This window comes from Lycium barbarum, chromosome 4 (assembly GCF_019175385.1).
Source record: "Lycium barbarum isolate Lr01 chromosome 4, ASM1917538v2, whole genome shotgun sequence".
NCBI classification, from domain to species: Eukaryota; Viridiplantae; Streptophyta; class Magnoliopsida; order Solanales; family Solanaceae; genus Lycium; species Lycium barbarum.
In genome coordinates, this window is record NC_083340.1 from 112,749,063 (window position 1) to 112,761,220 (window position 12,158).

General features: G+C 37.4%; 1 protein-coding gene across 1 annotated transcript; it reads left to right on the forward strand.

The window, feature by feature from the left end:
- Positions 1 to 1,020: 1,020 nt before the first annotated feature.
- LOC132638522 (FCS-Like Zinc finger 14-like) lies at positions 1,021 to 5,176 on the forward strand. Its single transcript, XM_060355367.1, has 2 exons — positions 1,021 to 1,829; positions 4,692 to 5,176. Exons 1-2 carry the CDS (start codon positions 1,696 to 1,698, stop codon positions 4,849 to 4,851), a joined length of 294 nt encoding a protein of 97 aa, XP_060211350.1. The 5' UTR covers positions 1,021 to 1,695; the 3' UTR covers positions 4,852 to 5,176.
- The last annotated feature ends 6,982 nt before the right edge of the window (positions 5,177 to 12,158 follow it).

Sequence of the window (12,158 nt, forward strand, 5' to 3'; positions counted from 1 at the left end):
TCATGTAAGTTTTGATGATTGACAAAGAAAATGAAACAAAAGCAAGTAAACCAGGCCTGCAAACAGGGAGATGTGCAGAAGTGAGCAAGTATATAAGACAGGGGGAAGAAGATCGTAAGAGTAAGCAAACAGGTCTGTAGAGATGAGCCAGGATAAGATGAGCCAGAGATAGCTGCAGAACAACGGGAAGTGAAAACAGGTTTATGGACATGTTCCATCTCATAAAACTGTGAAGATTCAATGAAGAAAGAACAAGGTGCTTGGACCATGTTCAAGAACATGCGCTAGATCACAGTCCTACTCGGAGTAGGATTTGTTTTTTATGGTAAAGACTTGGCGGTCCAAATTTGCAGGATTCCTTGTCTTACCAAGAAGAAAGTTTGCTCACCTACAAAGAGAGAAAATCACAAGTTGAGCAAAAGTTGTCAAAGCTATAATTGAGAGAAGTTCTGATTATAGTAGTGTGACCCTGATACTACAAAGAAGAAGATTAAAGAAGTTATTTTACAGTTCTTGAGTATAGATTTTTGTATTAAGTTGGTTATCTAGTTGTACCTTTATCCGCTTTTATAGAAGCATACATTATAGGTATAAATTGTTAGTCAAATTCAACTTCAAGTTGGGATAACTTGAAGGGGGCTTGCTAGTCTAGGGAGATTAGTAAAATAGGAATTAGAGGTTAGTTCCTCGGTTACAGAGTTTGTAACTTTGAATTTGCATAGGGTCACAGTTGTAGTGAAGTTTGGGAAAAATCCTACAGAGGTGTAGGTCATGGTTTTTTCACCCTTGTGAGCCGGGTGCTTTCCACATAAAATTATTGTGTCTTTTATTTTACTTTTCTTTTACTATTCTGCAAACACTTGCTTGGAACACATAGAGTAACGTGTTCTATTCCGTAAGCGAAAATCTAGTATTGATTAGGATAGAACGTAGCGCGTACAGCATAACACTAAACAAGTATAGATAGATGTCTTCAGATTATTCTTTTTGTTTTTTTTTTTTGGTGGGTGGGGGGCGGTGCACGTAACATGAAAATAATTCGAAATGACATACTACATTATGTATTTACGTGACTATTTATATTCTCCATTCTCCCACCTCCCCTGAAAACCAGAGATCAAGAAAACCGATCTTTTCTTCCCTAACCCAATATCCATCTCTCTCTAATCCTTTCAATCTTGCAAAACCTCAATAAAAAAAAATAGGAACAGAGAGAGACCCCCATAAAGGCGTCTCTCTTTGTTCCTTTCAAAAAAATGGCTACAATGGGAGCCCATTATAAGAAAATATTATCCATCAATCCTTCCATATTTACCCCCACTGATAATAATAACTCACCAAAATCCACCAAATCATCACCTAACAAGTTTTATGAAGACACAAATGATGTTGTTGGTCTTGGAATTGTTGCAGCCATGTCCAATCAAAATAATAGTAATAATAATAATAATAATAATAATAATAATAATAATAATAATAATAATAATAATAAAACTTCAATTCATGCTATTTCTCCAAGGCTATCAACTTCAAACCCAATACCAATCTTGAGTAATAATTCTAATCCTAAGAAGAAGAATAAACAACCTAGTATTGAGGAAATGGAGATGTGTGAAAAGTATACACGTGTGATTTCTCATGTGGGTAGAAATTTGGTTAAGAAAAAAGAATATTTTGATGATCCATTTCTAGGAAATGTGTATCAAAGACCAAATGCTGCTGTTTTTTGCTGCTTCTGTTCCTGTTGAAGCGTTTAGATCGGTAGAGTTCCTGAATACTTGCTCTTTTTGCCAGAAACAGCTTCAGGGATTGGACATTTTCATTTACAGGTTCATTTGCAACACTTCAATTTGCTTTTGAGCTATTAATTTTGGGTTTTTTCAGTTTTTTTTTTTTTTTTTTTTTTTTTTTTTTTGCCATTGCTTCTATATAATCTGAGAAGCTTCTATTTAAACTACATGGAGGTTGCGGACTAGGGTAGACGATTAGTAGGTAGTTGAGCATTGTCTCGCTTTTCGGTTGGATTAGGCTTGGCGGTAGTCTGGAGCACCGTGTATGTTGTAGTATTAGCCTTATTCGCGTAGTTTCTTGATTTTTTTTTATATCTAGTACCGTATGTGTTTATTGTGTTTCGATGTTGTTACTTTCACTCACGGGACTATACTGGGTATGTTGTTGTTGTTGTTTCGATGTTATTACTGTTTTTTTCTGAATGCTCTGTACTGCTTTCCATATTGGTTTCATGTTTTCTTCGTTGTTGTATTTTCTTTTTCATAACTACTTTGATTTTGCTGCACTTGAGTCGAGGGTCTTTCAGAAACAGCCTTTCTATATCTACGAGGTAGGGGTAAGGTCTGCGTACACTTTACCCATATTTGGGTCAATTGTCTTGGTCGATTCTTGATTTCGTGATTTGAAGGGTTTAACTCTGGATTGACTTTTTATTAAATTTCCCTATTTATGGAATGTACGGAGTCGAGGATTAGGGTAGAAGATTAATGGTAGTTGAGCGTTGTTCAATTTTCCATATCAGTATACTGTTACTATTATTCTCCCATTATCTTATTCTTCATGTTTTATTATTACCCGGTGTTCCCTTTGCTTCGGTTATCGTAGTATTTTGTTGTTATTGTTTTTTCTCCATTATTTTCGACATAGCTTCTTCACTTCTATATTTCTTGTTCTTACCTACTTTGAAATGCTTTACTTGAAATGAGAGTCTATCGGAAACAACCTCTCTACCTTCACATGGTAGGGGTAAGGTTTGCATATACACCACCCTCCCCAGACCCCACTTGTGGTGTTACATTAGGTATGATGATGAAGATTAAATTCCTGTTATATGAAATTTATAATGCTCCAGCATCATAGTTTTGTACTTTGATTATCTTTGAGAAACTAGACTCATCCGCCTGCTCTAAATCTTATAAAGGGACTTACTTAAGAAGCTCTATATTCGATTCAACCTTAAAGCATATGATACTTTTATTTCCTTTTATATCGTGTCAATTGTATGAAAATTTGTTTGATAACGTTTTTATTCGATGAAATCCCATTAATAAGACTTGATCATCATGAAGTCATTTTCTTAACCCGATAGGAGTGAGTGTCCTAGAGTCCTACCAGTTGTGATGTTGATCTTATTCGATTCGTTACTCAATGTGGAAAGTACTTTCTTTTACTTTCGAAATGTAATTCATTTTCTTTTACCCATTGGGTTGAAATGGCAGCAATTGAATAAAATCTGAATGATTTGTTATTGGTGTATAGTGGTTGAGAACTATGGTCTGAGATTGATCATTCAATTCATATTGCTGAAGTTTAGAATGTAACTATCTGTGGCCCCTCTACCTTTATGTTTGTTGGCTTGTTTTGTCTTAGAGAAATCATGAATATCCTTTGCCTTCTTTTTTTTTCACTTCTTATTATGAAGAATGTATTGCAAATAGGAACATGTTGATGCAATTCCATCTGTTCTTTAAGCTGCGGTCTGCCATCCACGTGAATCTGATCTGAAATTTATGGATCTCCAAATTTTCTATCTGCTTAGTTCTATTGGTCGAGGAAAATGCTATTCCCTTCTGGGTTTAAACAGTTTGCAAATGGAGATGCTTTAAGTCAGTTGGGTAGTAATGCTCTATCTTTGTTTTATTGCAAACTTGTTGATACTCTTATAGACCTAAACAATAAGATTGTCCCCAGAAAGAGCGAAGCCTGCTCAATTATCGGAAACTGCTTGGCAAGCTCAATTACTTACGATCACACGATCAAATATTTTGTTTGCTGTCAGTGTGGCTAACCAGTTTCTCTGAACTCCATATAATAGTCATGTCCATGTTGGGTGCAGTAACCTTGGATGCTCAACTAGTAGTTTTTCCTCCTTTTGCATTCTGGTTTTTACGTTGTTTAGTGTTCTTGTGTTTTATAATTATCATCTGACTTAGGCCTTTGGTATCTTCTTCCAGCTAGCACATAATACTGGACATATAGTTCTCATATTTTATTTGTTTAGCATGCATATCCTGAAGCAAGGGCAATAAATTCTTTGATAAATCTTAGATTAATACGTTGTGCTTAATTTGCACAGTTTTTCTCTCTTTGTTGCCAATCGCTCAGAATCTTCTCAAGTAAATTGCTGATGTTGCACTTGTATGAAATTGTTATATTAATCATTAGAAACGAACCAAGTCCATCGGGATTTTAAACTTTTAACTTAAACGTGATTTCTTTAATTTGCTTTCTTGGAAACATTTGCAGAGTTATTACTCAATTCTCTGTGGTAATTCTTAATTCTAATTTTCATAATTTTAAAACTCATCATGAAATGTAGTTATCATGTGGCTTGCGGCAAATATTGATATTTTTGCATTGTCAGTTAATATCTCCTATTTCTCTGCTTTTAATTTCAGTCATTCTTCTTGAACACTTCTTACTTTTGTTGCAATATTAAGTTTTCCTAGTTTGGAATAATTCAGACAGCTTTCTGTGTCGGTATAATATTGAAGCTCTAAGGGGCTTTAGGTATAAAAGTACCACATGGTTTTCATTTGTTCATAAAATTTCGGCTGTTTCCTCAACGTACTGCAATCAATATATCTTGTTATATACGCATGGTAGTGTGTACTTTTCATTTGGAAATTACAGTACAGGTTTGCTGATATCACCTCTTTTCTTATGTGATTTTCATGCAGAGGAGAGAAGGCGTTTTGTAGCTCAGAGTGTCGTTTCAAGCAAATCATGATTGAGGAACACAAAGACAGGTGTGGTTCTGGAGCCATGAAATCCCCCGAGTACTCTACCTCCCCTTGCTCTGGCCCAATGCAGTTTTCCACTGGTGTTGCTGTGGCATAAGTCTTGTATGGTACACAAGTCAATTAAGTAAACTGTTTATACAGGTCCAGAAAGAAGATTTTGGTATCAAAGGAGTTAGAAGATCTAAAATTTGTGTTCAATGTTGAGAAGGCAATCACTGTTAATGGAATGTTTTTCTGCCTGCCAGAGGTGCTGAAGTTTTATTAGAACCTATTAAGAAGGAGAGAGTTTCTTAGTTTGGTTAAACTTACTGAGAATACACATCACAACTTTTATATCTAAAGACCACATATACATATTTACATATCTAAGTTTATAAAATTGGAATCTATATGCATTTTAGATTCCACTAAACTTGTGGGAAGTTTCATAAATTGTTGTTTAGCTGAACATCTGCTGCAAAATGCGACAACTTGTTGATTTCTTCCCTAGGATTCGTACCTATAGAGTAGCTTACCTTTTTTTGGCCAGTTCGCTTGGTGTTTTAAGCAAGCACTATTTGGTTAACAAGTGAGGTTGACACCTTCAACCACTCTTGGACACCAATATCCAACCTGTTCAGACCAAGAACTAAAATGTAATTTCATTAAATAAAAAATCTTCAAAAGGTGGATGATTTTGCCATATATAAAAACTAATGTACGCACGAAATTATGTTAAGTGTATCCAGTGAAGCTGGTTCTTCACTTCTGCAAAAAGTCTATCAATTTCTTATTCTGTTGCCTCTTCTTCAGCGTCTTTAATATTCCAAATCCATCCTCAATTTGGAAGTCCGCGCGATTCATAGTTCTTCATAACTGCAACAACTAGGTCATTATGTTCGCCAACCTGCTTGCTTTTCCGTCGTTGGTGTCAAGTAATGATGAATAGACATAGTATAGCCTCATTTCATCTGCACTAACGATGTCTACCTTAGCTAAAAACAGACGTCCGTGTTGATCCTTTTTGCGTTTAGCACAAATCACTCGCCTTGTAACTCAAGTGTGTCTTTACTGGTAGCATATTGACTCGGAGTTGAGAAGTGCATTGGTAGATTAGGGAAAGTTGTTCATGTTAGAGTGCTTGAAGTATCTTCCTCCTAATCATACCAGGTAATCCATTGAAAGATTCAAATCCATTACACCATATAATTGTGCCTAGTCAACCGAGAAGGCGAATATAGTAAAAAATAAATCTTCATTCATCACTAGCCTAACATGCAGTCCCTTCTACATCAAGTAGATGATCGGTGGTTCCATGTGGGAAAACGTTCCTCTCAAGGTGTACTTTAGAATATCATGTTGGCAAAGGCGTCAAACTCCGATCAAAAAAGGTCATTGCAATACTGGTTCATCATGGATAAGTTAATCATCTCCAGAATTTGAGAGATGATGTTCGTATTAAACGTGGAAAGATTTGGTCAAAGTATTAGAGGCATAAGAACTATTTGCCGAGAGTTTCTTCGTGTTTTCTATTCCATGTTATTTATAAAGGACTAAAATTAACCTACTTTGGGTTGGTTGGATTGAAGTTGGATCTGCACAGTTCATTTTTTTTTTCCTTTCTGTAACCCACACGTACCCTTGGGGTCAATTTGGCTTGCATACAGTCCCAAATCATAAAATGATGCAGATTGAAGTGGGAGAGAAGAAAGAAGAAGAAATCGATGTTTCAGTAATTGTACCTCAGGCTTGCGAGGTTGGACATGGTGGTTAAGTTAGTTAAAAGAATAGTTAAGTCGTATGTTCAATTAAGTCCCCTAGGTTTTAATTAAAGAGTTCTTTGATTTGTACATTAGACCCTAACATTATAGGAAGGGTCCCTATCCAGTCCTTTATCTCTTCCCAGCAAATAGTACTATACTACCTTATCTCTTAAGGGGAAATGGTGAGTCAACTAGGGTTTTAGGGATGCTATATTGTAATGTTCCCATTTGTAATTGCCTTCAGATATGAAAATATACCCTAGCCGTAATTAGCTAATTAGTTGTAGCTTTCCTCTTAGATTTTCCTCTGTTCTGTATCTGCTTCATTCAGTCTGCTCATTTGGTATCAGAGCAAGTTCTTGAGCTCTATGGGGATTAAATGGCTGCAGATATGAATGAGCTGAAATCGATGTTTGAGAGGATGACAGTGGAGATTGCCAACTTCACTGTTAGACAAACTCAAATCGAGAATCAACACAAAAAAGCTTTTGCTGAGCTGAAGGAATCCATAAATAAAGTGAGAAGATTTGACAGAGGAAAAGGCATTGAAGTTCTTGATAGTGGGGGAGAAATCTATACTCCTTCTGGTAATCCAGCATCTTGGGTACCTAATACAACAGGAAGAAATAACATGCCTCACTACTCTCCAATAGGATATCCATTTGGGGTGAACTCAGTACCTCAATATCCTACAACTTTGGAGCAATTTTCTCAACAAGCTCCTATAAAAGGAGAGCAACAGATTGAGCAAACTCCAGCAGCTCCCACTGCAAGTGAACTTCAGACTGGACAAACTTCAACAAGGGCACAAAGGATTGGGGACAACACGGGCTCAAACAATCAAGCAGTTCAAAACAAAGGTGGCCAAACCTTCTCAAGGATGACAAAGATGGAGTTTCCACGTTTCAGTGGCACCAACTTTAGAGCTTGGCTCTGTAAGGTAGACCAATTTTTTTCCCTAGATGAAGCAGATTATCATCAAAGGGTAAAAATAGCTTCTATCCATTTTGATAACATAGCCATTGAGTGGCACTTAGCTTATATGAGAAGTAGATCTCATCTTCCATACCCCCCTTGGGAAGAATATGTCTATGCATTACTAGACAGATTTGGGGCTAAATATGCAGACCCCATGGCTGAGTTAGAGTTAGTTAAACAACATGGGATGGTGGAAGATTATCAAAGAGAATTTGATAGAATCATGACAAGGCTGGTTATTCTTCCTGAGTATGCTATTAGTGCTTTTATCACTGGTTTAAAATAGAAATAGGGTTCACCGTAAAGAATCACAGGCCTTATTCTTTACCTCAAGCCTATCAAATAGCTAGAAACACAAAATCCCAAGTGAATGCACAACTCAAGTTGACAAAAGCATCATTATATAGTGGTGGTTCTGGTCAGAATAGAGGTTCTACCTTTGGATCTAATAGTAGATGAGGTGTTAACAGAAGGGAATCTCAACCTCCAAGAAGAGATCAGACTGCTAACCTTAACAGACCAAACACCAGAAGCCTTACACCAGCTGAAATGAGTGAGAAAAGACAGAAGGGTCTTTGGTTTTACTGTGATGAAAAGTTTGTTCCTGGACATAGGTGCAATACTTCTAAACATCTTTACTTGCAGGAAGTATGTGAGGATGAAGGGCCAATGGATGAAACAATACAGGAAGAACAAGAAGTAGTGGAGATAGAAGAGGAAACAGGAGGGGAGAAATGCGAAATATCCATTCATGCCTTGAATGGAATTCCACAATTCCATACCTTGAGGGTGATTGGTTACAATGAACAAAGACCACTCAACATCTTGATTGACCCAGGGAGCACACATAACTTCATTGATGATGAAGTGGCCAAGCAGTTGGGACTTGAGGTTCAAACAGTAAGACCACAATCCATCAATGTTGCAGATGGGGGCGATAGACAGACCAATGAATTGTGAAAGGATCTTCCTTGGTTGATGCAAGGAGTCGCCTTTGTGGATGACTTCTTACTGTTACCTCTAAGGTCTTGTGACATAATCCTTGGAGTACAGTGGTTGTTACCACTTGGTGATCTCCAATTCAACTTCCAAAGGCTAACTTTAGCTTTTATGTACCAAGGGCAGAAAGTAGCATTGAAGGGAATTAAGGGAGATACAAGAATGGTTAATGCCAAGGGATTGGATAAAATGACTCATAATGGGGGTCAACTATTCATGATCAGGGTGTTGCCTACTGATACGCTCAAATTACACCTATTAATGGTATAACGCGGACGTTGTCAAATATAGTGGCCCAACAAGGTTGGGGTCGAATCCCACAGGGAATATGGTGTGAAAAGGTTACTAAAGTCGTAGGATGCTAAGTTTTAGGTCTAATGTCTTAATCCAATGATTTTGGTAGTAGTTGGTTTTTCTATAACTAATTGCTATCTACTTGCTTTGGTGGAAATTTATGGTAAAAGAAACTAAGGTTGTGTCCCCGTTAGATAGAGTGTATGATCATGGGTATTGATCTTGATATACTTCTAATGGATCATTATATGAATGCACTTAATCTCTATATGAATCTATACTATTTCCCAATGAATAAAGATTACGTCTTTCTATGATTTTCCCAAATATAAGAAAGTAATTATGAAGAACGATTAACCATGCCAAGTAAATTCTTCTTATTCCTAAGTGAATTTATTAAACAAAGTTTAAAGCTTTGAGCTCTTGTTAGTTATTCCTACCAACCCTAATTATTTTCCCAAATAAATCAAGGTTTCTGGCTTTAACCAATGTTTGCAACCATTAATTATGAATGAAGAATGAAGAATGAAGAATAACTAAACCCTAATAATCCATTATGTGTATATCAATCACAAACTCAATAACAAAACACCCATCATTGGGTTCACAACCCTAGTAAGGGAAATTAGCTACTCATAGAAGAAGAAGAACAACAATGAGAAATAATGGGAATCATAATGCTTACAATTGATTTCTTGGAATTGAAGAGAAATTAATTGCAATTGTTTGTAATCTCCAAAAGACTTCAAAACTATGAGTAACTAATGCTAAAGAAAAATAAAACTGAGTTCAGTGGTAATGTCATTACAAGAAACCTAAAATCAGGTATTTATAAGAGTCCAAGCCGTGCAAAATAGGATTGGCAAAATTGCCCTCGGCGGAACAATGTACGGACCGTACAGTTTATACGGTCCATAGAATCAGTGAAGTCTTCCGTAAAATCTCTCCAGTTGTCAGATTGAACGATCCACTTTTACGGACCGTAAATATTATACGGTCCGTATAATTTGCCGTAAATCCTCTTCTCTTATAAGACTCTTCTGGAATCAACATACGGTGAGTTTTACGGACCGTAAATATTATACGGTCCGTACTTCTACCCGGACTTCCACTTCAAGTTTGAACCCTTTCTGTTAAGCTTCTATGCTGGATTTTACGGACCGTGAATATTATACGGTCCGTACGTTCCTCCGTAAGATCAGGCTGCAGTTAGTTTTCTCTTCTTTGCACAACTCTTTACTCCATTTACATGACTTGCTCCCGAAATATGTTAAACATCTGCAACATGTCACAAACACATCAAAAAGACCAAAACTTGCTTAAAAACAAGTAAAACTCATAGCCAAAAAGTATCGAATGTGCCATAATTTCACGACACATCAACACCCCCAACTTAAAGTCTTTGCTTGTCCTCAAGCAAGTCGCACAACACAATGACTCAATCTACCACTTAGATATCGCAGAGTACTGATGTCTACATTGGTTTTGACTTTGAACTCCTGGCATGCATGTTTTCCTTCCACAGACCACCCCATTTTCTATTTTAACCCATATGCACCACCCGAGAATATTATGACTAACAATGAAGCTTCAATGCATGACATTACATTATCGAACATATTATGATGCACACAAACGCTACTTTAGGCGGTCACTTTATTTTGCTCAATTCTCATCCTTATGCCCTCACATAGACCAAAGAATGTCCCAACACACATATGCAACAAGAATTGGACGAAGATGAAAGAGAAGAGAAAAACACTCACACTCACAAAGAAATTCATATCTACACATACAAATACCGTAGGCTTGCCCTTATTTTCTATGTTTTCATCCTAAGCTCGTTCGGTTGTGACCACATTAAGAGTTGTTTTGGCTTGAAATGTAGGCTTAGGGACGGGTAGGATACTTTTTGGATATTAGTGACTCACCCTCCTTGAACACTACAACATCTCTTCACCTTGATTCACCTCTTTTCTTTCCAACCCCTTTATTTTCTTTCAAGTTTTCGACCTCGATGTGGTTTTATTCCTATCCAACTTACAATTCTTTTTGTGTTATATTTTTCTGATTTTTTTTTTATATATATACGCAACTACCAAATCGACTCTCTACTAGCAAACTCCACCACCCCCAATTTATGTTTTTAACATCTACTTCACATTTAATTCACCCCCAACATAGGCGCTTTGCCTCATCTATCTAGTAGTATTAAGGAGGGAACGGGTGCGAAGATGGATAAATTGCACAACGGGTGAGGTTTCATTCGGCCAGCCAAGAAAAAGGTCAAAAGGCTCAAAAAGGGAAACTAGTGATATTTTCAGCTTTTGGTAAGGCTTATTTAGGCAAAGTGATTATTTACACAAAGAAATCCTAAGATCATTTCACAACAAAACTAACTTTCGAATTTCAAACAAGACCAACCAGGCAAGTTCTAGATTATACATGCTTAAACAGCATTAAACTAACTCACACACACATTGGCATAAGGACAATTATTTTTACACTTGTGACCTCCTAAGTAGTCATTTATCACACACAATATCCCAATAATCACAATGTCATAAAAAGAATCAATCATGTCAACCAATAACTGTTCTAAGTATGCATTATTCCAATTTTCGAGGGGTCCAAAATTTCCAACAAACCATAACACATGCCATCAATTACAAAGTAACACCAAATAAGTCAAAATTACTCTACTCAACCTATGCAACATCCTAAACATGCTTGTTTCAACAAAATAAAACCCCCCCTCAGGAAAAGAACTCTGGCAAAGAAAAGCCGAGGGGGTTCCTAAACACATATTTACACTATACTACTATCAAATAGTCCCACCCCCAACTAAAGAAGCATGCACTGCCCTTAGTGCATCAGCGTAAGCAAAACCAAAACAAGGGATAGGAGTACCTGAGGCACACTATGTGCGATGCTCCTCCTGCTGAGCCTCCACTACATCAGTCTCAGTGGGTGTTGGGTCAACTATGTTGCTGGGAGGCTCGGTCTGAGTCTGCGGAAGTGGGTCCGCTGGTGGAACAGAAGTCCCGGCCACCTTTGGTACCTAAATGCTAGGTACCGTCTGCTCAACAGGGGGATCCAAAATGCTCGATGCCCCTGTGTAGTGGAAATCCACCATAGATTGTCGCGTGGCAAGCCGCAGTTGGCGCTCTTCTAAATCCACTATGTCGACCTCTTCATCATCATCCTCTGCCCTCGGCCTCTTCCCTCTATCTTGGGCTGAGGGCTCCTCCCTAGAAATTTGCACCACTGGCACCAAAGATGCCAAGTCAATCGGCATAGCTGATTGGGAGGGACTCTCAAACATCCCCCCCTTCTTTACCTGAAGTGCAACGACGTCGTCCTTGAGCTGAGTAATATCCTTCTTCACTGA

What these genes read in the sequence shown, in the direction of transcription:
- LOC132638522 (XM_060355367.1), top strand. Translation starts at nt 1,696, where the DNA reads ATGTGTATCAAAGACCAAATGCTGCTGTTTTTTGCTGCTTCTGTTCCT. An exon ending in TTGGACATTTTCATTTACAG is followed by an intron (nt 1,830 to 4,691) that starts GTTCATTTGCAA and finishes ATTTTCATGCAG; the next exon opens with AGGAGAGAAGGCGTTTTGTA.